Raw genomic sequence first — 27,373 nt, 5'->3', positions numbered from 1 at the left:
AGCAGGCTTAAGCAGAGCCCCTCACCTTTCCGGAACTTCTCTGCCTGGTCTCGCCACTGTTTCACTTCATTCTCGTTGATGAGCCTGGCAGGGCATAGAGGGAAGGGTCAATGTGATTGTTGACCATTGACTCACAGCTTCCCAGGAGACATCATCTTTTTACCCTCCAGGTGGGGACCCTGGTCTCCAATCTGTCCAGCCACATCAAGGGGGCTAGGATTTAGACTTCCCAGGTGTCTCTCCAGGTCCCCTGCCCCGTTCACATTATGTGTCTGTGGAGACCGTGAGAGAAAAGACCTTTAGATACCCTATAACCCGGCCCCTTTGTGATACAGCTGGAGCCACTGAGGCTCAGAGAATGGGGATAGGGCAAGAGCTAATTAATGGTAGAACTAGGACTGAACCTCAGGCTCCCAAGAATTATATCATGACTTGCACCTCCTTGTAAAATAGGTTTTACCTTTAAAAGAGATCAAAATATTGGCCCTACCATGGTCCAGGTTTCCAAAGACCAATGTGTAAGAGCAAGAGACATCACCCACACCAGCAATACAGACTGAGTGTGTTCAGAGTGACACAGAGGACAGCCTTGTTCATGCCAAGCTCTTGAAACTGTGTTCAAATTTAGCTTTTACCTTGACACCAAGGCCTAACAGAGGTGAAATCCCAAAGCGAGATCCCAAGAATCCTTTCCTTTATAAATCTGAGAATGTGGAAGAGTTAGACCCATGACTTTTGGCCTCTTCAGCCACATCAAGGACATAGAGAACAGAGTATGGAGAGGGAGAGTATTTCATTAAGACATTTCTTTGAAGAGGGCCACTGCTGTTATCCCCAAGATGCTACCTCCTTCACCACCATCCAAGGAAGGGGTTTCTTCGGGCCTTCCCCAAGAGTTTTGACTCATGTTCCCTGAAGTTGGGAGGGAGGCAGGGTAGACTGGGGCGCTACTTGGAACCAAGCAAAGCCCTGGGAGCAAAAGAAGAACACTGCTCTGCGGGGCCCTGCCAGCACTCCTAGAGTTCGTTGGCACAAGAGATTGCGTGAGGGTTGCCCATGGGTCAGATATAAGCCTCGTGGAGGAACTGGGCTGCAGTTTTCACAGTCCTGTGCAAGGGGAGCTGTTTCCACCTGAGCGAAAAGTGGGAACATCCACACCAAAAGTCTACAGGCAGTGGACTGCCAGGGAACCAGGGACAGATGGAAGGGCTGGAAGCAGCCAGCCAGCTGGAACAAAAATCTTGCATGGCCAGCGAGCTGGGTTTTGTAGTGAGAGGCACCCAGCAAAGAACTTCTGAAGATTCCAGGAACACACTGACGTCTTTACCCATATGCCAAAAAGGCGAGAGAGCAGGGAGCCTGTTTACTAAATTATCTTATCAAGTAAGACCTTTTCCCTTTTTCCTTCCTGTCCCCAGGCTGCCTCTTCGGAGGGTCAGACTAGTTTGTAGAAAGGAGGGGTGGGAGATAGAAGGGGTTACAGGGTAAATAGAACAGAGAAAAGAAGGCAAATATCACACACAGACATATGTGCACACATATGCACATACACACACACATGCACACACACACACACACGCCCTTCCCATTCCAGTTTCCTGGCCCCAGCTGGTGGAAGAGAAAGATTTACGGCTAAATCATGTCTAGAATGTCATGATTTTAGTCCTCCTAGTTGTAGATTTCAGACTATGTTGCACTTGAAAGTGATCTTAGGACTCCTGTTACCCAAGAAGGGGTAAAAACTTCATTGGACCTCAGGAGTTTTTATCCTCTGGCAGTGGAAAAGATTGCCTACTAAATAGTGTAATGAATTGGTAGGAAATAAAACTAAAGTCGCCTTTTGATCACTTTCCCAGTTGCACTTGTCCAACATACCAATTAGGATTTTAACTACATCAATATCTGACTATGCAAATGAAAACAGTAGCAAGAAGAGCTGGAAAATAATTGTGTACTTGGCTTTGGAATGCAACATAATGAATCACTGACAGCCAATTTATCTCCTTAAGGGCAAGTGGCTCAAACTCATACTGAAAGTTAAGTAAAAGCTTAAAATTAAAAATTAGTATGTTAATGTAAGGCCTTATTATTAATTGATGTAAATTTAAATGTTTCTCTGTGTTTCTCTATCCAAGATCAATAAAATATGGTAAACCAGAAGGCCTTAGGCTCTGATAACCTTATCCAGCAACCTCATGATCAAATGGTCAGGCTCTATGTCAGTGGTCAGCAAACTTTCTATAAAGGGCCAGAGTAAATATTTTAGGTTTTACACACCATGCATAGTCTCTGTCACTTATACTTGTGTGTGTGTGTTGTTTGAAATGTAAAAATTATTAGTTCATGGGCCATACACAATAAGCTGGAGGACTGGAGTCAGCCCATGCACCCATAGTTTGCTGACCCTTGTTCTATGTTAATGTGTTTAAATTCCCTATCTATCCAAGCCATGCAGTGGATCGTGGAGAGTTGAGAACATGCCCAATACACCTGTGCTGGCTGTCCAAGAGAGTAATCACTAGCCACGTGTCATGTGGCTATTTAAATTTAAATGAAACAACCTTTAAGATTCAGTTCCTTGGTCATACTAGTCGTGTGTCAAGTACTCCATAGCCACATTTGGCTGCCATGTTGAACAGTAGAGAAATGCACTTTTTTCATTAGCTTAGAGAGTTCTGTTGGACCATGCTGCCCAAGACTCATTTCGGGATGACTGGGTTGCGAAAGGGAGCTGAGGTTTCGCTGGTGAGACCAGAGTGGGAGAGTGATGAGGAAGGTGGAGGAAGACAGGGCAAAGGCTGGCCACTGCTCACATGTTGACGATGTTCTTGACATTGAAGTTCTCCAAGGGAGCCAGGTCAGGGTCCACACCCCGCTCATCCTGGAGGACAATCTGCTGGAGGATGCGGTCCAGGAGCTGCCACTGCTGGAAGTAGCCACCGTTCCGTTTGTCTGAGGGATGACAGGTATCATATCTTTCCTGAGTCCTGAAGTCCCCCTTGGGCCCCACCCTAGAGTTGCTGCCTGGGGTCTGGCTGGTGAGGCATGCCTTTCTCCACCCACGGTAAGCTCCCAGTCTAGAAGAAGAGGCAATGCCATTGCTGATAATGGCAACTCACTGATTCAGTCATCTCTTGATTATCGGCAACTAGACTTCTACGGATGTGTCAACCACCTCCCCAATATATTTCTCTACTCCCTGAAATACTTTCTGGCTGCCTTTCTTCCTTGTTTGGACCCTGGGCATACTATGCCCAGGAAGTGCAGATTGCTTTTTACATTATCTATAAAAACCACCTGCTCTAAAATATTACATGCTGAATAATGAAGTCTCCAGGGAAGTTTTTTTTAAAAAAGATTTTAGGATTATCCACATATTACTCTACAGAGAAAGATGAAGGGAAACTGATTGCAGGTGTGCACTGAGAGTCAAAATGGGTTAGAGAAGTGCTTAATGGAACTCGAGAAAATTTCTTGTGGAAGTGACCTTGAACTATGAAGGTAAAGGCATAGTGTGTTATGTGTGATCTCATAGAGTCTCACTCTCATCCCCTCTAATGATAGTCATCTGGCTGGACATGGACTTCCTTTTTATGTAATAACCACAAACTCTCTTTCCTTGGTCCTTGATCCCTAGCACTTTATTGACCATCATAAAAAGCCAATAAGTTCAATCCTGACATCAAAGCAAACCACAATGCCTACAAGGTAGAATATCGAGTCTGCAAAGCCCCATTTTGGGGCAGAGTAGAAGAACCCATTCACATTGCCCATGGAACAGGAAACACAGGAATCCCTGGGAGCACAAGAAGTCAGGTTTCCCAGAGATTTCTAAGCCCTTCATGAAGACCTGCTGCAATGAGCTTTGGAGAACTGATAGCTTCTTAATTCAGGTCACTGCATCTATCCTGTCCACCAGTCTACTGACACATGCATTGCAAAGTGGTATCATTTACCATCTACTTTTCACCCAGCAAAATCGTGTAAAGCCAGGTCACTAGCTCAAAGAGGCAGAACATGTTTTATCTCAACCCTTGACCCTGCAGAAACCAAAATTCTTTCTATACGTAAATATCTCGCTGAGCCTCAGGTTCACTCACTATTCAAATGGACATAATAATGTGTATTCCTTAGGTCATTCTAAGGTTCAGAGACGATGTGCTTAAAGGACCTCACGTCACGCCTGGCCCCGAGTTGGCACACAATAAGTCACAGTTGTCATCACTGTCAATATGATTGCTGACACCACCAACATCAACCATTATGGTGGGCCACACTGGTTTTCAAAATATTCTCTTTTGTGAAGAGCTTAAGTACCAAGGGGTACAGTTAAAGCTCATTTCAAATTGCATTCTGGAGTGGCTATTAGCAACTATGTACAATTTATTCTATCACTGTGCACACCTGGATCTTAAGAACTTAGCCATCTGCTCCCATAGATGCTGACATTTGGTATTTGTAGGCAGAAGCAGGGGCAAGAGTGCCAGAGTGGAAGCCAACAAGGACTAGATGAAGGAGTTGATAAAACCTTAAGGAAAAAAACAACCATGTTCATTCCACATCTGTGCTACTCCCCCAAGCACAAAACTTTTTGGAACTCCCCAGCATGACTGATCTCTCACCCGTCATGAGCTGAAAGCTGAGCTATTTAATTTTGCAATGATCAAGCTACCGTTTTTGGACTAGGATGTTGGAGTTGCTCAGGGCCAAGTCCCCAGCTCCTTCCCCAGATGACAGTGAAGACCTGACCCCAAGGAGGGAAGGAAAAGCAGGGGCCTCCGTCATGGGGCCTGCCCTCCCAAAAGCAAGTGCACAGGGAGACATGGTCAGACTCCCCAAACCAGGGAGGTCCCAAAGTCTTGTCTAAACCTGCCCCAAGTCAAGGTTCAGGCCAGTCGAGGGAAGCAGCAAGTGCAGGGTACTTACAGGGCATCTGCAAGCAGTGGTGCAGCACAGAGAGCAGGCAGGGGTAGGCCTCCGTGTACTTCAGCTTCTTGTGGATCAACTCAAACATCTGGGAAGCACTCTTGGTGTCGATGTGGACCTGGGAGAGAAGAGGGCACAGTGATCAGTGGGTAGGCAGCAGAGGAAGTCAGCAGGAGAGAGAAGACCCTGCTTCCATCCACTACGCCCTGTCTCACAGGAAAAGTTTTCTTCCCCTGCCTCTGGCCCAGGCTTAAAAAGAGAAAGACAAAAGGAAGAGGGAGATAGTCAATTTTATAAACTAGAGTTTCTCAGTCTCAGCACTATTGGCATCTTGGGTCAGATAATTACTCATTGTGGGGGCTGCCCTGTGCTTTGTAGGTTGTGTATCAGCACCCCAGCCTCTCCTTAGCAGATGCCAGTGGCACCCCCTCACACAAGTCAAAATGTCCCCAGACATTGCAAATGTCCCCAGGGGGAGAGGAGAGCAAAATCATCCCTGCTTGAGAGCTACTGATCCAAACTCAGGGAAGGGAGCAGGGGCATAGAGGATTCAAAGTAGCAGGTGGAATGTGGCGCAGGTCCACCACCTGGGTTCAAACCCCAGATCTATGCTTTAGTTCTGTGATGACAGGCAAGCTGCTTATCCCCTCTAACCTCTGTTTCTGTATCTATAAATCCAGGGCTTTTGTGAAAATATAATGGATGCACTCAGTGACTGTAAAGCACCACCCAAAAGTAGCTTTCTATTTGGATAGGGATTTTATGACACAATAAAGCAGAGTTGTGTGCTTTCAGGGTTGCTGAGGTTAAAATGAAAATACAATTTAGTTTGCTAAGCATGATCTGGTTAGGGATGGGGAGAGGGGACTCAGGAAGTTGCTGGAAGGCAGGGGAAAGTCAGCCCAGGAAAGGTATTTGAGACTAATCACATGCAATAACTTGCTCCCTTTCCTTTGGGGGTTTCAGTCTCCTCCTAGGCCGATGCCTTCCCGGGGGAGGCTTCCACAGCCAGCATACTACTAAGGCTCTGGAAGTGAGATGTGATGGTTCGTTTTAGGTGTCAACTTGACTGGATCAAGGGATACTCAGATAGCTGGTAAAGAATTCTTTCTGGGTATGTCTGTGAGGGTGTTTCCCAAAGAGACTGGCATTTGAATCAGAGGACTGGGTAAGGAAGATCCCACACCAGCTCCACCACAGCACAGGGCCTGGAGAAATGGCTGTGGGGCCACCTAGAACCCTACTACCATACTACGATCACTCCACCCTGTGAGCTCCTCACCATCCAATCAGCTTAGGGTCTGGAGAGAACAAAAAGGCCAAGGAAAGGTGAATTTTCTGTCTCCCTCTTTTGGAGCCAGGACACCCTTCTTTTCCTGCCCTTGGACATCAGAACAGCAGGCTCTCCAGCTTTTGGATTCCAGAACTTGCTCCAGTGGCCCCTTATGTTCTCAGGCCCTTGGCCTTGGACTGAGCCATGCTACTGGCTTCCCTGTTTCTCCATGCAATAACTCCGACCTGTCATGGGACTTCTCAGTCTCCATAGTTGTGTGAGCCAATTCGCCTAATAAATGCCCTCTCATCTGTCTATCCCTATATATGTATCCTATTGGTTGGGTTTCTATGGAGAACTATGACTGATCACAGGACCTAGCCATGGGGGTGCCCACCAGGGAACCAGCCCACACCAGCCCTGCCACAACACAGGGTCTAGAAAAGTGGCTGTGGGGCCACCAAGAACCCTACTACCCCATTGCAATCGCTCCACCCTGCTGGCTCCTCACCATGTCAAACCTCCTGGCTAGCTCCAGGTCATCCTCATTCCGCACCATCTCGAAGAAGTCTAAATGTCTAGACAGAATGGGGAGACAGAGAGAGTAGACATTACAGCCAGGACACACCCTTGGTTGAGGGTTACAGCCCCTTCGAGCCCCCCACTGGCTAAATCTGAAAGCTTCATTCAAGCAAGATGAAGGCAAAATGGGAAAGAAGCCGCTGTTTGTAGGACACCCATTGTCTTCCCTTTATAAGATCCCATGACCTTCCTTCAGGGAGGCCAATCCAGGGTCCCTTCACCTTAGAATGGGCTTCTATACTTTGGCACTACTGACATTTTGGGCTCGCTTATCTTTGGTTGTGGGAGGCTGATCTGTGAGGATGTTTAGCAGCATCCCCAGCCTCTACCCACTAGATGCCAGCAGCACCCCCTAGTGTGACAACCAAGAATGTAATGTCTGCAGGCATTGCCCAATGTCTCTCAGTTGAGGACATCAGCCCTGGTCTATTTTCCCCAGTACTTTCATAGGGTCTCCAAGTCAACCCTCAAAACTAATCTCTCCCTCATTTTCTGTCCTCATGCACACATCCACTTGTTCCACCTCAAAAGAATCCATCCTCTGTTCCTTAAAACCTAGTGTAATAAAATAGCCTAAATTAATGGGACAGAACCAGAGGGGCCTCACTGGTATCACATGGGAACATAATTGTGCCCTTGGATCAACAAGGGCGTTATAGCAAGCATTTTGGGTGGGACATTTCTTTGTTGAGCAGGAAGGTACTGCGGGACATTTAGCATTCCTGGACCCCAACAACCAATACCAGTATTGCCCACCATCAACCAGTTTGAAAACCAAAGAATACCCTCATATATTTCCACATGCCCCCCAGGGGGCAGTACTGCAATGGTTGAGGGCTACTGGGTTCACCTGTCTATAACATCAGAGATGAGACAAGCAGGTCAGCAAAGAGGACAGGCAAGGGCACCCCTTCCCCCCACAGAGCTGATTCTGAATCTACGCTGGGAATGGCAGCTGGTCTCCAGAGGGAAGGGCAGCCTTCACAAAGGTCCCAACTATCCCCATCTGAGGCAGTGTCCCCACAGGTTTGCGATGGAGACGGGTGCTTGGAACTTACTTGTCCAGGATGGCATTTTCATGTTGCCGGAGCTTGTCAATCACAGGCTGTATCCCCAGCATCAGGAATTCATACCGTAGATGTAGGCGGAACTCCAGATTATCCTGGGGGTCACCAAGGGAGGGCCAGACTCATTGGCAGATCTCAGTTTCCACAACATCCCCAGTGGAGCCCTCATCACCACCCTAGCCACAGACCCAACACATCTCCCACAGCTAACTCACCTGGAGCTGCTTCCAATCCCAGAGTTCCAAGAAAGAATGGAAACCTTATTTCTTAGTTTAAAGCAAACCCACTGCCCAGCTTCTTTTAGGTCTCCTGCCTCACTTCCTTCAAGCCCCTTGCCAGTTCTAGCCTTCAGCACCAAAGAGCAGTGTTGTAGAGTGACATGGAGCACAAGCTTTGGAATCAGACAGATCTTGGATCTGGTTTTGTGACCTTGGGAAAACTTTTAGTTTCCCCATTTGTGAAATGGTCATAGCATAACTAATCTACAGGGATGACACTTGTTATAATTACCTGATGAGGTGTGGTTACCAGCTAATCAGAGCACATGCCAACCATGAAAAGGTGGTACCAACAAAGGTGATGTTAGCATCTTAGGGGCAGATTATTCCCCCAACCGGCCTTCCCTAACCCAGGGCATAAAGACAAATTGTTTTAAAAAAAAAAAAAAAAAAGTATGCTGGCAGAAAAGAGGGGAAAGTAAAGATCATTAAATTGCTCCCTTTGCCCCTTCTGTCCTTCAAGTTAACCTTGACCAGGGCATCTGATTGCCTTAGAATTTGGAACGTTCACCTGCTCTTCAAGTTCTTCTATTGTTGCTTTTTTTTTTTTTCTTTCTTTGAGATGGAGTTTTGCTCTTGTCCCCTAGGCTAGAGTGCAATGATGGTGCAATCTCGGCTCACTGCAACCTCCGCCTCCCAGGTTCAAGTGATTCTCCTGCCTCAGCCTCCCAAGTAGCTGGGATTACAGGTGCCCACCACCACACTTGGCTAATTTTTATATTTTTTTAGTGGAGACGGGGTTTCACCCTGTTGACCAGACTGGTCTCAAACTCCTGACCTCAGGTAATTCACTCACCTAGGCCTCTCAAAGTGCTGGGATTACAGGCATGAGCCACCACACCCAGCCTGTTGCTATTTTTATACTTCAAGAATCCCATTCTGACCCCAAAGGAAGGGAAACCAGAAGGCACACCTAACAGAAGGCACTAGAAGAACATGACCAGCCAATGAGAAAACAGTCCAGAAACAGCTCTCCATAAACAAGGGCCCAAACTCGCCCTCCTCCCACCAATGATTCTCTGCTACCCTGAGCCATCATCAGCCAGCTCAGCTCTGGGTCTGTCCACCGTGCATGATGCTACCTATGTAGGCAACTCCCCAGGAGCCCTCCCAGGTTTAATAGCAAAAACAATTATTGGGGAAGCAACACACTCACACACTCTACCCCAGGTCCAGAAAGTCAGGGAACAGCAAGGGCAAGGAGAAGGCACCCCACCTCTCCAGCTCCAGCATTGAGGACAGCATTGATGAAGGACATGATGGCTGTTTTCAGATTCACTTCATCCCGGTACCGGCCCAGACTTCGGTCTAGCTCGTTCAGCAGGGTCTAGGTGGAAATGCAGAACAGAGCAGGAGGAGAGGGCTGAGTTCCCAACAGGTGTGGCCTTTGCACCTTTATTCCTGTCACCTCCACTACCTAGAATGCCCCATCTGCTCTCTCCACCCAATCAGGTCTGTCCAATTTACTCTGGGCTGCCCCAAACCTCACCTCTGCCTGGAAAATTCCCTTGCCTCTCACCTCAGTGGCAGTGCTGCCTCACTTCCTCTCCACTCAGCCTTTGGGGCTTGGTCTATATGGTTGAGCAGTGCTTCAGTGCTGCTTTATCACCGTGCTCCAGCTGTTTACAGCTCATATGTATTCCCTGCCTAGCTCCTTTATCGTATGGACACTGCTTTTATCCCTTTTCCGTCTTCTGCAAAGAGTCAGGACCCAGTTTTTGGCAATAAACCATGGAGTTTGTAACATCAGTTCACGTCTCTATGGACTTACTCTGTGCCAGGCACTGTGCTAAGACACTTCATATTTACTGTTCATCTCATTGATACTTCTCTGGGCAGGTCAGGGAAAGAAAAGAGAATAGCATGGCTGAAGCTCCCAGGGATGGTCCCAGTGTCCCACATTAGGTACTGGCCCAAGTATAGCACTTAAAATCTCAATCTCAGCAATTGCACTCAATTCAGTAATTCTTGACTGAGCTCCGATCATGAGCCAGGTGTTGAGGTTGGAGATGCAGAGCCACAAAAATAATGCAGGCCAATATTCCAGCTTCCAGGAACCCACTGACTAATAAGGAGGACAAGTCCATTTCCCAGCCAAACTCACAACTCTTAAGGCCCTGCATGTGTTTTTATGCAAGCCTTCCAGGTCCCAGTACTCTTCACCTGTTACCTTCCAGGAGCAGGCATGCAGACCACATTACTTTCCTTTTCCCCCAGTTTCTGCTGCAAAGAATCTTCAGGCTCTCACTCACATGTGACATCCTCTGCCCCACCCAGCTGGCATCCCACCTCCAGCCAGGCCCCTCACCTGGAAGCGGGTTCGTTCTGCTGCATACACCTGGTAGTGCAGCATGGCCTGCAGCACCTTCTTGTGGCCACCAGGCACGAGGCACACAGCACCCAGGATCTCCAGCACAGCCACCTTGGTCTTGCTGTTCTCTGTGCGTAGGCTCTGGGCTATGGTACTAATAGCCTCAGGCTGTGCCAGCACATGTGCCCGCCCCTGGGAGTTGTTCATCAATGCTTTGATGCAGCCAATGAGTGAGGTGTGGATGCGGCTCTCACAGGTGGCGTGGTCCATGCTCCGGAGGAAATTTAGCAGACAGGTCAAGCCCTCCAGCTCAATGAAGCGGGTCACAAACCTACCAATCAGAGCCATTAACAAACATATATTTGCATATGATTCTATGCACACTTTGCAAATAGTTACCCCCTTACCTGTGTACCACCATGCACCTTGTCCCACCTACAGTAGCCACTTGGTTTATTCGTAGTTTATCTAAAGCACTGAAATCCTATCATCTTCACAAAAGACTTGTGTCTTATTTGCATTTTAAATACTGTGTATTTGCATATCATTGTCAGTTGCATAGCTAAAATGGTATGAATGTGAAGTCCTCTTCATATGATCATGATAATTATCAGAGCTGTTAAACCTGAACCCTCCTCTCCAGTGAGGATGGAGATTAAGAGAATTACAGTCGGATAACAAAGAGGGCTTCCAGATAGGAAAGCCATCAGAATCATCAACTCATGGAGTTAAGCCTAGGGAAGCTACATTTCAAGGGATCCTAAAGAAAATAGCAGAGTTATCTATCTTGAATATTAGCAAAAAAACATTAAAACCCATTTAGTTCAGGGGTTCTTAATTTGGAGTCTGTGTTCTGCTGAAGAATCTATGGATAGCATTCACAGATCCAAGGACTTGGGTGGGAAAAGAAAATTACATTTTTATTTTTGGTAACTTCTAATTAAAATTTAGTATTTTCCTCAATGATGAATGTAAGCAATAAATGACAGTAGTATTAGCATAATCTGTGACTTTGTCACCCCAAGAAATCACAGCTATTTTCATACCAAATTACAGTTGTACCAGGTATCTCAAAATACCATTTACACTCCTCAGTACTTCAAAATTACGATGGTTATCAGACTCGCAGCTAGCTCTTGCTATTTAAGGTGTAAAGAAGCAGAATTCATTGCTATCTCATTTTTATTATTTGTAGCTGTATTTTCATTGATTTGTTATTCCTATCTTTTTATCTATTATTTAAAACATCATTTCTGAGAAGCAGTCCATAAGTTTCACCTGGGTGCCGGATGTCCATGGCACGCCCACACACACAGGTACCCTTGATTTAGTAAAATAATTAATGATCTAAGAAAATTATTATAAATAACATTACTTATCCCAAGTGTATTTGTGTTTATGTTATTGTACAAATATGCCTAGAAAATAAAAGAATGTGCTCTCAAACTAAGTTGTTAACAATAGCTATTTTTTACTTTTTTCTATTTTATGCTTGTCTGCATTCCATAAAATTTCCACAATGACAATATGTAACTTTTGTTAGCAGAATATTATTAAGGGAAATTACAATAAATTGGGGTAGGAGACAAACCTGGCAACTTCCCCTCAACCCCTTTATTTCCTGACTACCTCATCCTTTCCTCTATCCCCTTCCCATTCCAGAACCCCACCACTACCAGAATGACAAGAGACAATTAGGATGCTCCCATTCTTCTTGAAGCTGTTTCTAGTCTCCTGGGGAGAGAGCTCAGCTCAGACAACATACACATTCCCACGCAATGGATGGCTAGCTTTTCACCAGGGGAAGGGTGGAGGGTGGCTCCTGATTGTTTGCTCATTTCCATGGTGTAAATGCTCCCAGCATAGCCAATTTCAAGCTACAGATATGATGTCATTGAATGCAGAGTTGGGAAGAGATGCATATTTCATAGTGTTTCCATGCACATACAATGCATGTAAACTCAAAAGTATACCTTATAGTAAAATGTAGAAAAATAATTAGGTAATTTGGGAATGAAGAGTTTCAAGTATTTATTACCTTTGTTTTGATATAACTTACTGAATCTTAAATTTATACAATTGAAATTTTAATCATAGCTACGTTTAACAACCAGCTTACAAAATTGCTGAAAATTTGACACTCGGCATTCGCCAGCTGTTACTAGCCAGTTCCAGCACACCACGGGGCAGACCCAGACACAAGGAGCCCCACTTTGGGCCCCACACGTTGTGGCCTGGGAATGGAAAGGGGTCCTCCTATGGCTCCAGGACTTCTACCCCCTTTTCCATGCCTGCGTTGCTCCCATTCTAGATGGCAAATCCCATCCAGAGACACCACACCGCCCCCTAGTGGTTGGAGTACTTCTCTACCCGTGCGTCCCTCTTTTCCTGGATGGGGCACTCACCCTGCCCCCTCATCCTCACAAGGCTCTTTCTTTTGTACCTTGTCCATTTGGTCACCCTCCTATTCTATCCCCTTACCAAAAATAAATCAATAAATTTTAAAAAAGCACTTGCCCTCGATTCCTCTTTAGAGAGCTCCTCAGGACCTGAGGTTTATCCCACTTTCCCAGGTTTCTCTCCCCTCCTCCCAAGCCCTGGCAGCCTCCCAGGAGAGGAGTAGGGGCTGGGAAGTGAAGTCAGGTGAGGCGGAGTTGGCCAGGAGGACCGGCATGGGAGCAGAGCACTGCACAGGGCTTCGGGAAGGCAAGGAGACCAACTGTGAAGGGACTCAGCAGGAAGCAAGAGGGGGAAACTGAATTACCTCATAGGCTGTGTCCGGAGGGCTGTCTTCAGGTCTTCCACGACTTGGTTCCTCATCTCCGTCTCCTCCTCATCAAACGCGTACAGACTCTGCATCTGAGGGCCAGCAGGTAGAAAGGGGCTGCCTGTCTCCCAACCCTCTGCACTCCAGCTCAGGTGTGACCCAGGGGCCATGCTTGCCTCAGAAAGCGTGAGGCCTCAGGGAATGGTTTACTGAGACGAGTGTCGGCCCCTGGGAAGACCTAGGTTCTGGGCTGGGACTTCACTTTCCTCATCTGCGAAATGGAGAGAAGTACTGGCCCGGTTTATTTCCCAAGTTTGTGTGATGCCCAAATGGATTTTAAAATGTTTAAATGGTTGGGGGACTCTGAGATTGCCCAGAGGAGGGGTGGATTACCTTAAAATTTCATGAATAACTGGAAAGCTGCTGAACTCCAGTGAGTGGGCAGTGGGGCGCTGAGGAGCAGTAAAAGGCAGTTTGGTGTGTCGGGGGTGGGGGCTGGGGGAATCACTCCCTGACGTAGCCTTTCTAGGTTGGGGCAGGGCAAGAGAGGGGCAGCCACTCACCGCAGCCATGGAATTGATGCGGTCGATGTAATAGTCAGGCCAGCTGGTTGCCAGCTTATTGGGGTCCTCCTGCTCCTGAAACAAGAAAAAGGACAGCATGGACCAACAGGCAAGACAGGCCCGTGGCAAGAGATCCTGAGCTTCATTCCGTGTCAGCAGAGGGATTCATTTCCCAGCTCTGCCCATGTGGGGTGGGTTGGAGGAAATTACACTCTCCCCCAGGCTTCCATTTCTCCCTTGGTGAAATACGGATGATGAACATTGACTCTCATGGCCAGCCAACGACGCGGGCAGTAACTATGCAGGTGTGTGTACTTTCAGTGAGCAACGTGCACCATTTTTTTAAAATTCTTTTCTCTTGTTCTGTTTGCTCAGCTTGTATTTAATGAAATATAATTTCCTGGCTGTTGAATCTAATTCAAATTCCTGTTTATTTTTATACATCTTTTTACTTTTTCTGATAATCTCATTCTCATATTTTACAAAAGTATTGGTCTGTGACAGTTTGGAAATTTAAAAACTTAAGTCTTTCAGGTAGTTCTAGAACACTAATAGAAAACACTGGGCACATAGTAGGCACTCACTAAATAGTAACTTTAGAAAAATAGAGAAATTTCCAAGGCCTTGGGCTTTGAAAAGACTCAGGAGACCCCCTTAGGCCTGTGATTTAATTCCTGGCAAACTCCTGAATGAGGGGGATGTGCAGCGCGGAGGCAGAGCCCAGATCCGAGGACCTTTGGCCCAGTGCTCAGCCCTCAAGAGACAGGCTCGACTCTTCCCCAAGTATGGGCAAGAATGATGGGAGTTAAAGAAATATTAATGTTGACTGAAAATCCAGCCTTCTCCAGCCAAATGGATCTGCTTCTGGGCCTCACACCCATCCTGCTCATTCCTGTTCCTGTGCCCCAGGTCACTTTGGAGGCTCCTCCCCATCTGCTTTCTCCACTCTCCTGCTTCCAAATCGGCATGAAAACTTAACCTCCTCCAGACCCTCCCTGACAAAACACCTCTCTGCCAGCTGCCAGCGGGCCCTGCAGCTCTCAGCTCCATCCACTCGATGTTTTCTATTTTGTTTCACAAAATACAAATCTTAGACCAGTAGAAAAGCTGCTTTGTTTGGGTCTTTATGACTTCACATGGTTAAATGTTAAATTTAATCATGGTTATACATGTTAAATTCTCCACGACTGAAGGCCAAACATTCTGCCTTCTGCCTTGGGGAGGGGAATCAGCACCAAAAACAATTGTGTCGGCAAACACATCCTTTCCTAAACTTGCTGGCTCGTCATTTACCCATGCCATATGCGCTGAATGGGGACCTGCTAGATGCCAATCACTGTGCTGAGCTCTGAAAGTACGGAGTGAAGAGTCATGGTCTCTGCCTTCCATGTAACAGTCCAGTGCCAGAGAAAGGGTGGTAAATGTTCTATGGTAGAGCCACCCATAGCAGACCTTGGGGGGTGATCCATCCAACACAGAAGGCTTGTAGGGGGTTGGCGTGAGTGGTCTAAGAACACTGGGCTATTAAAGAGCATTACAGCTAAGACAGGTGGGGAGGGTGTTATAGACAGAGGAAGTGCCATGTGGGAAGGTGGAAGGTTGTGAAAGTGTGTGGGGAAATTACAATTTGGTTTGGAAGGCAGTGAGAGATGCCTTCTATTTTAATAAATCTTTTTTTTTTTTTTTTTTTTTTGAGATGGAGTTTCACTCTTGTTGCCCAGGCTGGAGTGCAATGGCATGATCTCGGCTAACCACAATCTCCACCTCCCAGGTTCAAGTGATTTTCCTGCCTCAGCCTCCCGAGTAGCTGGGATTACAGGCAAGTGCCACCACACCTGGCTAGTTTTGTATTTTTTTAGTAGAGATGGGGTTTCTCCATGTTGGTCAGGCTGGTCTCGAACTCCCAACCTCAGATGATCTGCCCACCTCGGCCTCCCAAAGTGCTGGGATTACAGGCGTGAGCCACCATGCCTGGCCGTTTTTTTGTTTGTTTGTTTGTTTTAGCAGCTGTAGAAGAGACCAACTTAAGGGAACTCCGTAGTAAATCAATTTGGAAAATGGAGAATCATGAGATATGATTAATTACGCCTGAAATTTCTTTCCTTCCTTCCTTCTTTCCATGATTTCAGCTTTTTAAAGACCTGCTTTTCTCACAATGAGATGCATAAACACAGAGTGTTATATTCTGCAGGTGCTTAATAAGCATGCATTGAGTATACTAGACAATGGCTCATAGCGTGTGCAGCCCATGCCTCTTGTCACAGGTCCTCAGCCTCTAGCACTATTTTCCCCAGCAGTCTCAGGTTCTAGCAATGGGCAGCCAGTTGCCATAAGGGACTGGGTGGACTATGGGTGAGTTTTGCCTCTCTAGGCCTTCTTGGCCTCATTTGTAGAATAAAGAATGAGACTGCATCGACACTGTGTGGTTTTCCGGGTTCCTGCAACTCTGAAATGGTGTATATTTGAATCCTCCAATGTTACAAGGTCAGTCTGGCTCAGTGTGGAGACCTCGGAATGGGATAAAGTCTTCAGCAGGAAGAGTAAGAGAAGAGCTATGAGGAGGCACAGGAGCACAGAGGATACATGGCTCAGACTCCGCCCAGACCTTCCTGTCTCCTCCCAGGAGGGAGGGAGCCTAAGCCTCAGGCGTGGGAATAGCCAGGCTCTGGTCCCCAAACACCAAAGCAATGTAGGAGGGCAGAATAACAAGTTTTAGACTTGGGACTCAAGTCTGAAAACTGGGAGGGTGGAGGGGAGAGGAGGAAAGTAGGCCATGAAAAGAAAATTCAGGAGCAAAAGAAACAGACTAAAATAGAAAGGGGGCAAGAGAGAGACGTAGAGACAGAGGCAAGCTGAAGAAACACGGAGATGGAGACAGCAGAGAGAAGAATGCACAGCCGCTGGGAAAGCAGAAGGGAGGAGATCAAGTCCAATTAAGCCCCACTGGAGCTCAGCATACCGCTTTCTAGGGAGGGCCATAGCAGGAGGCTAACAGCATCTTTTAATGAGCAAGAAGAGAGGGAGGATATGCTGAGGAGAACATGCACGGATGTGTGAGCCCTAGCCTGGGACAGAGTGGAGACTAAAGATCCAAAAGAGGACATCCCTGCCCCCCAAACTGATTTCTTATAGCAAAGCTGCTCCAGGTATGGTCCATGATGCCCACCCTCCATGCCTGGGAGCAGGCACGAGAGAGTCCAGACTCTGCTTCTTTGTCTGTCTCCCAGCAAGCCCCAGTCCTGGGATGCAGCAGGTCCTGCTTTAAGCGTTTTTGAAAAAGAGAATCCTATTTCTTTGAGTGTAAGCTCCAGGACAACAGAATTTCCTTTTTCTATTTTATTCACTGTTGTTCCTCCAACACCTAGAACAGTGCTGGCATGTAATAAACATCAGGTGAATGCATGAGCAGGCAAGGCAGCAAGAGCCACCCCATGCCATGAACCCTGAGATGTGGCCAGAGGGGTCAGAGAGGGCACCTTCTTCTTGCTGCAGTAGATCTGCCATTTCTTCTCAGGGGGCAGTGCAAACATAGCCTCTCGGTTTTTGTCAGTGAGATCCAATTCATCCTGCAAAGACAATAAGAAAAAATACGTCTGACACTAGGGATGGTTGAGATTAGAATAGTCAGCCCTGCAGGAAATTACAATTCCCCCAAATCAGTTCCTCAGCCTACTATCTTCCTCCCGAAGAGCATCAAAGATATGATAGGGCATTTCTTTTTCTATCAGAGATACAGCCCCATCCCCTTGCCTCAACCAACCCTATGTGACTTCTATTGCACTCCCTTTACTTCCTGTCCACCCCCAACCTTGTCTCTGCAAATCCACCCTCCTGCTTCAGGTCACCCTGTTCCCTGCCCATCGCCTGCATTGCTTTGCTAGCTCCTGATCCTCTCGCCCTGGGGTTTCTTGTCTTCCATCCCTTGTCATTCTTAAGCTTGTGGACACCATAATACAAAGCCTAACAAAGAAGGGAATTGTCTGCAGATCTCGTTCTGCCTCTCTCAGATTCTTGCCCCATCCTTCACATCTACCTGCCCTTCGAATCTCTGCCCTAGACATTCTCTGGCTCCCCCAAACTCAGCATAGGCCCTAGCACAGGCTGGAGAGAGCTGGTGAGGACAAGGGGCTGCTCAGAGTAGGATGGGCGAGCCATGCCCAGGGAGGCATTGATCTGCTTCCAAGGGAGGTAGTGCCTGCTGGAGGCAGCCCCTCCCACTGCAGGACCAGCAAGAGAAGGCATGGGGCTCCATCAGGCTAGTCCAAACTTTCCAAGGAGCTAACTGGAACTTTATGAGGTCATATTTGGGGTAACTCCACAGGTATTTTAGGGTGAATTTGAAGGTTTTGCTATGCTAGACGGCCCCTGAAAAGCTCTCTTTTTGAAGCTGCCTCTCCTGTCATTCATGAGCAATGCCAGGGCTAATCAAAGGACTAGTTAATGGGCCATGGAGAACATAGCGTGCTTTTTTTAAAATCAAAAGCAAAACTTGCATTAAGCATAAATTAAGCATAACAAAGCATAATATTATGACTCTTTATATTTTCAAATACAATAAACAGTGAAAACAATATCTAAGGAAGTATAATAGTCTTAAATTTTGATATCTGTAATCTTTTCCCTATACTTTTATTCAAGGGAGAATATTAAGACTTTATTCTCTCACCTAGATCAGAACTGCCTAATAGAAAGATAACATGGGCGACATATATTTTCAATTTTTTCTAGTCACATTAAAAAATTTAAAAGAAATAGGTGAAGTCAGTTTTCATAGTACATTTTAAACCAGTAAATCTAAAATATAATCATTTAAACATAAAATCATGTAGAAAATTAATAATGAGATATTTTACATTCCTTTTTTCACACTAAGTCTTCAAAATCTGGTGTGCATTTTACAGTTACAGTTCATCTCAATTCAGATGAGCCAGTAGTCCCACGTGGCCAGGGACTGCCATTCAGACAGCACAGACAAGGATTATTTGAAATAATACCCATCAGTTCACCTGCCTCTGGAACTAAAGACTCTTGCAGATTTAATCCCAAACAAAAGTTCTTCCCTAGAACTGCTCTCTATATATCCCAGGAAGTTCTTTGTCAAAATTCCCAGAACCCTGTTTGAGGTTTCTTTCCCACGATCAAAATCAGAAATGAAAGAAAAAGGAGAGTTATATGCACCTTACATTTCCCAGTACAAACTCTGCACCTCTTCAACCTCTGTGCCTTTGTTTACACAGTGAGTCCTACCTGGACATGCCTCTGCACCCACTCACACTAAGGACCTGGTCTAATTCCTAGGGCACAGTGTCAGCCTCCTCCCGCAAGTCTTCAGTAGACCTTCCCAGGTAAGAAGAATCTCTCCCTTCCTGAACTACAGAGCAGTTCCATGTGAGCTTGTATTCAGATGATTGATGCACTTGTCTTTTCCAGCCAGTGGTCTCTATACCCCTAAATCAATGGTGGTTTTGCTCAGCCTAGGCAGCACATGACTGACTGCTGACTGCTCAGTCCTTATGAAACCTCACTTCCCTGGTTTCTTTAGCAACTACCCTCCTGAGCAGTCTCTCCTGCTTCACCCTATGTTCCTGCGTGGGCTTCCTTGATGACTTCTCCTCTTCTATCCCACCTTTAAATGTAGAAGTCCCTCAGGGCACCATCCTCCCTCACCTGTTCCCCAGGACTCAGTTATTATCTCAAACTCTCTCAAACTTGTACCCCTAGGCCAACAGTTTCCTGAGCTCCAGACCCTAGGGCCCCACTGTCTCCAGTACGTCTCTACTATGATGTACTTATGTAGAGTTACTATGTACCAGGCACTGTTCTAAGTACGTAATGTTTATTCATAAATAAATAACAACTTATAACAACTCATTTTACAGATAAGGAAACCGATGTACAGAAAGAATGTGTGGATTGAGTTCATCATCCCAGCCCCCTCAACTTGAATCTCCTCCAGTATATCCTATCCTGCCCAGGGCCCCAATATCCATCCAACACTTCATGTCAGAAACCAGGGTATTCTTTGATTCCTACTCACTCTTTGATCCTACCAAGTCCTATTATCTTTCCTCCTAAACAGCTCTTGAATCTATCCACTTCTCTCCATCCTCACTGCTAATACTTTAGTCTAAGGCACCCTTCTCTCTAACCTGTAGGATTAGGAGGCAAAAGCCTCCAAATGGTCAACCCAGAACCCTTCTTTAGCAGAGCACCTTGCGTGGTCTTTTAGAGAAGCAGATCAGATCACCTCAAATCCCTACTTAAAATCTTCCATGGCTTTCCACTGCCCTTAGGGTTTAATCCAAAAACTTTAGTTCTTCTGGTCTTCATTGTGTACCCCAAAAGGACCCAGCTCCTTTCTGACTTGAGACTCATGTATGCCGTTTCTTCTGCAGGAGACCCTCTGTCATTGTCCTGAACCTCATTCACTGATCTAATCATCTCTGTGGAAATGTCACTGCTCACAGAGGCCACTGTGACTTCTCCCAGTCTAGAATACAGCTCCCTGCTAGACACTCCCATGCCCCCACCCCCCGAATGCTCCCTGTCCTAGCACTCATCACACTTGTCACTGCTCCTCAAAATCAGTCTTCCCTACTAGGCTTTCACATTCTTGGAGGCAGGGGAGGTCTCTGGTGGCTCATCACTACATCCCTAGGACCCTCATACAGCCCAGCACCCAGCAGTCTCTCCAAGAAATATTGTTCACTTGTTTGAGAGATACCTGATGCTATTCTTCTTGCAGGCAAGACTTGTCTGACTCACCCTTGTTTTTGCTAAAGTGCCATGCAAGGGTCCCTGTCCTGAAGATGCTCAGTAAATATCTGTTGAATAAAAGAGCCAAAGAAAGGAACACTGCCTATCATGTCCTTCTTTCAAAACTCACTCTACTCAAGAAAATATCCCTAACACTAATCAGGCTCCAGATATTATTCTACACTAGCAAACGCTTTGCCCACACCACTTGCCCCATCCAGAGGAAAGCTAAAAAATCAGGAAACAGTGAGTTTTCCTAAATCTGATGTGACAAGAAAGCTGGACACCTTTCTCATATAACCTGCATAATCTCATCTTACAGGGACCCTGTTATTTAAAGAGCTGGATTGGCTTAACCAGGTATATCTATTAGCAAATACAAGTATAAAACCACATTCCAACCACATGGCCTTGTTTCTTTACTGGCTTACTAATGGCCCACCACAGAATGAGTGACCAAGAGCTAATGGTAGATGAACATGTACTTATGGCTCTTTACCAGGCCTGGGACCTCCCTTGGTGTGCAGACTTTGTCTCACCACCAGACCTCCAAAGAGAGAAGGAATCATGCTTCTTTCCTAGCCTGTCTATTTGTGGCCAGGGTATAAAGCTGCACACACACGGGCTTCTCACAAGGGCAGTCTGAAAGCTGGTCTGGGCGGGCATTGCAGAATCAGCACAGGCTGGTCCGGGTGTGAATGGCAGAGCTTCCGCCTGCCCCTTGCTAAGCACAGCACATAATCATCCCAGGCCTGAACTGGGACCCCAGGCATGACATAGGCATTTCCACCTCCAGGTTCCTAGCCAATCATCCCCTGTTCCAAGGTGCACAGTGTCTGCCCACAGAATCCCACTCTGTCCCTTCTTTGTGCCTCGGACATTAAAAGATCCCAGGGAAACTCCAAGGAGCAGAAGAGAGAAAGGCGTCAAATGTTCTGATGTTCTTTGAGATGTCTCACCATCTTATTTTGCAAAACCCAGAGCTGCCCCTTCCTATGATAACCTAATTACTGCACCATGTGGTCTACAATCCAATGCAGAGAGGAGGTAGGACCATTCTTCTGGGGACACACTTTATGCTGTCCATCCCAGCGAGAGACTCTGGTTCCCCAACATAGCTGAGGTGTCCTGGGGGCCTATCTCCTCCCAAGAGGAGTTTTGAGAGATGGAGACCCCAGCACAGGGGCCCTGCCCTCTGTCCAGCTCTGCCTCTCCATCCACCCTCCTCCCCATTGTCACTGTCTCTCCCCACCCTCTCACTGACCACCAGCTCTGCAAAGCGGATGTTGAGCTCCTCTGCGTTCGGGATGGGGCTGGAGAACTCCATGAACTGCAGAGGGTGGTTGTCCCGGAGGTTGATTTCGGGGATGTCACTGCCCCCAAAGCAGCACAGGAAGCCCAGGCCATGGCGGCTCCTCTTGCGGGGGGCCATGGTCACTGCAGGCCAGGGGGCGTCAGCAGGCAGATGCCCTAGGTCCTCATTGTGATCTGGACAAGAGGAGAGAACACAGGGTGGTCAGGCATACAGTCAGATAGGCCAGGGCAGAGGTCACTCTGCCTTCATAACCTCTGTCCCACAGGTTGCTGGGAGCCCTCAACCCAATAGCAAAGCCCCACCCACCCCGCTGTCGCCCTTCCTCCCACAGCATCCCTCTGTTCCCTCCAGCTCTTCCCACCTGGAGGCATTTACATATCCTCCCCACCATGTCCTCTGAGTGTTATCTGCCAAGACACTTTCATATTCCCCTTCCTTGCCCTCAGAGAAGGACAAAGACTGGGGTCACTGAATGTGACTTCCATGTGACCAGAGCTGACTTTCCATAAATGTGTGGACGGGATCCTATTCCCTGTCTTCCGTAAGATCAGCTTCCAGCAAGGCTCACTTACTCACTTGATTCATTTCCGGGTCTGGGGATAACTGATTTAAAGGCATGGACCAATGGGGAGGAAAGAGTTGAAGAAGGCTGGCAGAGGAAACACTGAGCTAATGATGTGGCATAGCTCCTGCAGCCTGGGTCTCTAGAGCAGGAGGAAGACGGAAGACTACAGAGGCTTGTACAGTTTTGTGCTCAGTTTTCTGTACAGGCATGTTTGGATGAATGTGAAATAGCAACAGGCAGTGGTTCACTGATCCTTCTAGAAGGAGGCGGCCAGTTGTCCTCAGAGAGTTACCCAGGGGAGTCAGAGCGAAGCCTGGGTACAGAAATAGGACTGATCATTGGAATGGTATTTGACATCTGCTCAGATTTTCAGAAGAAATCTGCTCAGATTTTCTTATCATACCAGCCAACCACAGAGAACACTGTTCTGTCCAGAGACCAGAACTGATGGACATTTAACAGCTGAGTAGTCATTGGACAGAAAGGGTTAAGGCTTTGGCTCGCCACTAGGAAAGCCTAGGTCAATGATGACCAGCTTGAGAAAGAACGCTACCCCTGTCATTGGTGCCACATGGCCTCTAGATCAATTCAATCCAACAACCAGTACACATGCCTCCTGAGAGGCAGAATCATCCTCAACCACTCGTTCCTGACAACCTAGGGGGGTTCAGTAGAGAGACCATAGCTTATGCACCAAACTGCTACCCAGCCAAGATTCTCCCCATCCCATACTTATAGATCTTAATTTTTTGGCCATAAATATGGAATTCTGTTTTTATCCCTGTTGAGTATCATTGGTTTGCAGTCAATATATTTTAGAATTCTGATTCTTAGCTATTTCTCCTGGACTCAGATTACTAACAGATTAGAATGCCTCTGTAGTCATCATGCACATCTTTGCTAAAAATGTTGACCACATCAAGGACACAGACCCTAATGACACAAAAATCTGATCTAGGAATGCCAGGGAAGTTTCATCAATACTCTTAGGGGACAGTCATTCAACCAGCTCTAAATCTATGTAACTATGCTCTCATCTAGCCCTCTTTTCTATAAAGTCAACATGAGAGATTTCCCCTAAAGCCCTGTAGAACTCAACATATGCTAAATCTATGACACTCCTTTGAACCAAGCTCTAGAATCTTATCAAAAGAGAGAACAATATAAATGTGGCATAATTTGTTCCTAGTGAACTCAGGGTAACTTCTAGAGAACACGGCTTTATTTCCTAAGTCCTAGCTAATAATTTAGTATAATCTCATCTGGCCTCTCATACATCATGCTCTATTTTAACTGTCATTCTAGAATTTTTTACCAGCTCCATTTTCTCTTTCTTTATAAACTGTGACAGAATTTTTAATAGGCGCAGAAAAACCTCAAATAACACATTATGGAAGATTGCCCTTGTATTACTGGTTATCTTTTTGCTGCTGGCTCTCACAAATATCATGAGGGCTCCTGGAGGGCAGGAGCTGTGTCTCCTGCTTCTTTGACAGCCATCCCCATTTCTATAGCCAATAAAAGCCTTGTGCTTCATGGGGGTTCAGTAAATATTTCTTGACCATTTGGGAAATGACCTATTCTCATGGAAATGGAGGAAAGAGGGGTCCTTATTAATCAGTCAAAAAATACTGATGGAAATCTTGACTACTAGCAATTAATAAGCAATCAAGAACCTTTGTAAGGAAAAAGAGAACCATCCTAGAGGCTGAGGGTAGGAGAAGCAGCCAGCAGGCTAGCACAGCAATCCAGGGACATGGCAGCAAAGACCTGGAGTAGGTTAGCATTAGAGTAAAACAGAGTGGAAGGGGGACTTTGGGGTTCCCCTGGGACTTGATAGCCAATGGCAAAGAGTGGGTAAGACAAAGCCCTGGTTTCTGACCATTAGGGTTAGTAAAGCACCAACTCTTCAGGCAGGTAGGGGTGGAATCCCTGGGGTCCCCTGCCCATTGTCAAGTGTGGGATGATCACATGGAATACAGACCAGATCCCCTTGGTTCCATCAGCCTCCAGAACGCAGCTGCAGCTGGCAAGCAAGACTGCTTTGTTCAGGGCACAAGGCACGGGAAGGGAGCTCCGAGAGGCAGCGGGGAGGGTGGGATGACAGCACCATGAGGGAGGGACAAGGAGAACCTGTGACCCCTCTTTCTGCCTTTACTTCCCCAGCCTCTTGTTCCCTAGTCTCCCTCTTACCTTTCTTGGCTCTACTAGAGGAATCAGACATGGCAGCAGGGGTGGCATATAGCTGGTGCACCTTGGTACAGTCTTAAACCAGCTGTTTACAGCCATGATTGCTCTGACTGGCCAGGGCCTGTGCCATACCTGTTGTTAAATATTAGAGCATCTCCCCTGAGTACGGGGAGTGAGGCACAGCGGCCCTCAGGAGAGGAGAAGTAGACACAGACCCTGCGAACAGGAAGTACCATCCCCCAAGAGAAGGACCTCGTGCATTCAGGGGGCTGCTGCATATGTGTCTTTTTGAGGGGCTGCATGTATGACAGCTCCCAAGTATGTTTATGCTCCTGAGGACAATGCCCTCCCAACCAAACCCTAAGTCTTTCCTTGCCTCCCTTTCTTAAGGCCCCATCTGAACATCCAAGACTAAAATCACAGGTTCTCTGCCAAAAGAGGCCTTAGAAATCATGTCACTTCATGGTAGAGATCTGAAAATGGAGGTCCAAAGAGGAACTGTCTTATCTGAGGTCACAGGCCTAGGAACAGAGCTGAGATTAAAACCCAGGACTCCAGCAGCCAGGCTGTGGTCCGGTCACTGCCCCAGCAGACCTTGTCTTCCCTGTCAATGGGCTTTTTTTCTTACCTTGCCTTCAGCTCCCCCATAGCCATAGCCTCCCTCCGCTAGAGCAGATCAATCTCTACAGCTTAGTTTAGAAATCCCTCTAGAGAGCTGGAGAGGTTTATAGAGGCTCCAAATGCTGCCTCCTTCTCCTCATCAGTAGGAGCTGCTTCCATCATCTGAACCCTAATTCCTCACCCGCTCCTGCTCTGACACCTCTTTCACTCCAGCTTCCTAGTAGCAGGGTGGGGTGGGGAGCAGAGGCTTTGAAGTCAGGAGACTGGGATTCCCCCACCTTTGTGTTCTCAGCTAGTGCCCATGAGTACTCTTCACCTCTGAAGCCCCAGCTTCCTCATCTGTGACACCCTGATCACAGGGTCTTCCTCGCTGGGTTTCAGTGAGGATTACAGGAAGTAACAGAAGTGAAATGGTTGGAGCACACTGGGCGACACTAGAGGAAGCGCCACCCTGCAGTGGGCCTCCATTCCCATCATCGCCAGCAAGGTAAGACTCGCCCTGCCCAAAGCCTGCAAGCCTCAGCGCTTCTCCAGGCAATGATGGGGTGACCGAGGCCTGGCATTCTGGGAATGTGCCTGGCCAGATTTATGAAGTCACCCAGCTCTGCCTTCCTCTAGGCCAGGGGAGCTGTGCTTTTCCCTGGGCTCTGAGCTATCTCTGGGTAGAAAGATAAGCAAATCTTCATCACTGGCCCTGGACAGGGAGAGGAGAAGGTGAAGTGGCCACAGGAATTCCTTTCTGCAAAACCTCTTTAGAAGAGGAACAATGAGGTTTCCACCTCGGAGGAGAATTGAGAAGCAATTTGGAGAAAAGGGGATGCAAAGACACAAGGAAACCAAGTGGACTTGAACTCAGGCCAGACAGATTTCAACTGCCCCCACCTCCACCCACTTTTCTCTCCCTGAAAACTTCCCCAGCGCCAGCAGCTCCCTGCCCTCCACATCCTGTCTCCTTGCTCCCTCTCCTCTTCCTGTGGGGACAAGGTCTCCTCAGGACTGTTAGTCCCTAAGCACAGACCAACTGGCCTAAGACACCAAACCATAGGTCACAGCCAGTTAAGCAATGCTTCTCGTGGCTCCAGCCTGACTGCACCCATCACCGTCACAGTCCCTCTACATTGTAGTGAAAGCACATTGCCTGTCCCAGTTCTGTCACTCACCAGCGGGAGTTCAGCAGGCCATGGTGTTAGTCTCTCTGGGCCTCAGTTTCCTTTCTGTGCAATGGCAGGGTTTGACTAAAGACCTCCAAGGACTTTCCCACCTCTGACCTTTCATACTGCCTTCGCAATCCTATTCCCAAAGGCTTCCCAAGGGGCTGTCCTCTGCCTGTACTGAGCGCTTCCCCCACATTGCTCTCCGAGCCAGGAAGGACTTCCTACCACTTGAGCTGATTCCTTCCATTTGGTTGGTAAAGATGCAATCCTAGCCTTTACCCTCAAACCCTAACCCCTAGCCACTGCACACACCAGCTTTCACATTTCAGGACTTCAAAAGCCCCATATCATCAGTGTTTATCCCTCAGTCTTACATAGAAGCAGAATAATACTAACACTTGAGACTTTCCTACATGCCAGACACTGGCTATGTCGACATTTTATTCCCTCGACAACTCTCTGAGATAACTGGCTTCATTTTATAGAACTTATGGAGAAAAAAACAAAAATTCAACAACAAAAACAAAAGCCACAAAAACTGTGGTTCAGAGTGGTTAAGTAGCTTGCCTAAGATCACATAGCTAGTTAGGGACATAGCTAGGATTCAAACCCAGGACTGTCTGACTCTAAAGCGGTAAGCCACTAAGCCATAAGGCACATGTCCAGAAAGTATCCTAAGCTGAGATCTGCTCAGAGTTTTCTCAAGTGTTACACAGATTCATATTAATAATTCATGATTCTGCATTTCCTGTGAGCTGGGCCAGGTGTTCTCACAGCTGGGCAATCTCATTTCAGCTTCACAATGACCTTATAAGGTGGTTATTATTATCCCCTCTTACAGATAAAAATATTGAGGCTTCAGGAGCTGTTACATGGCTTGCTCTATGACACCCAGCTGCTAAGAGATAGAGCTAGGACTCACAAGTAAGTATTCTTACTCTAAGCCTAGTGGTCTTGTCACAGAACCAAAGCTGACTCATGAGCCCCTCCTCTAGCTCTTGCAGA

General features: G+C 47.0%; 1 protein-coding gene across 7 annotated transcripts in view; it reads right to left on the bottom strand.

The window, feature by feature from the left end:
• The window catches only part of DAAM2 (dishevelled associated activator of morphogenesis 2), a 114,656-nt gene that overhangs the window by 26,546 nt on the left and 60,737 nt on the right, over positions 1-27,373 (bottom strand). For all 7 annotated transcript variants that reach the window (XM_019029453.3, XM_055392079.2, XM_019029454.3 and 4 more), the window contains exons 2-12: positions 21,788-22,011; positions 17,244-17,333; positions 13,768-13,842; positions 13,202-13,296; positions 10,435-10,768; positions 9,343-9,453; positions 7,840-7,943; positions 6,711-6,777; positions 4,927-5,044; positions 2,814-2,952; positions 26-84 (exon numbers count right to left, since the gene is read on the bottom strand). In XM_019029453.3, the coding sequence (XP_018884998.1) occupies positions 26-84; positions 2,814-2,952; positions 4,927-5,044; positions 6,711-6,777; positions 7,840-7,943; positions 9,343-9,453; positions 10,435-10,768; positions 13,202-13,296; positions 13,768-13,842; positions 17,244-17,333; positions 21,788-21,955 (1,360 nt within the window). In that variant the 5' untranslated portion in view covers positions 21,956-22,011. The remainder of the gene's footprint in view (positions 1-25; positions 85-2,813; positions 2,953-4,926; positions 5,045-6,710; positions 6,778-7,839; positions 7,944-9,342; positions 9,454-10,434; positions 10,769-13,201; positions 13,297-13,767; positions 13,843-17,243; positions 17,334-21,787; positions 22,012-27,373) is intronic.

Source organism: Gorilla gorilla, chromosome 5, assembly GCF_029281585.2.
Source record: "Gorilla gorilla gorilla isolate KB3781 chromosome 5, NHGRI_mGorGor1-v2.1_pri, whole genome shotgun sequence".
Classification (NCBI taxonomy): domain Eukaryota; kingdom Metazoa; phylum Chordata; class Mammalia; order Primates; family Hominidae; genus Gorilla; species Gorilla gorilla.
Note: the sequence above shows the minus strand (reverse complement) of the source record. Positions and strands in the feature narration are given on the sequence as shown.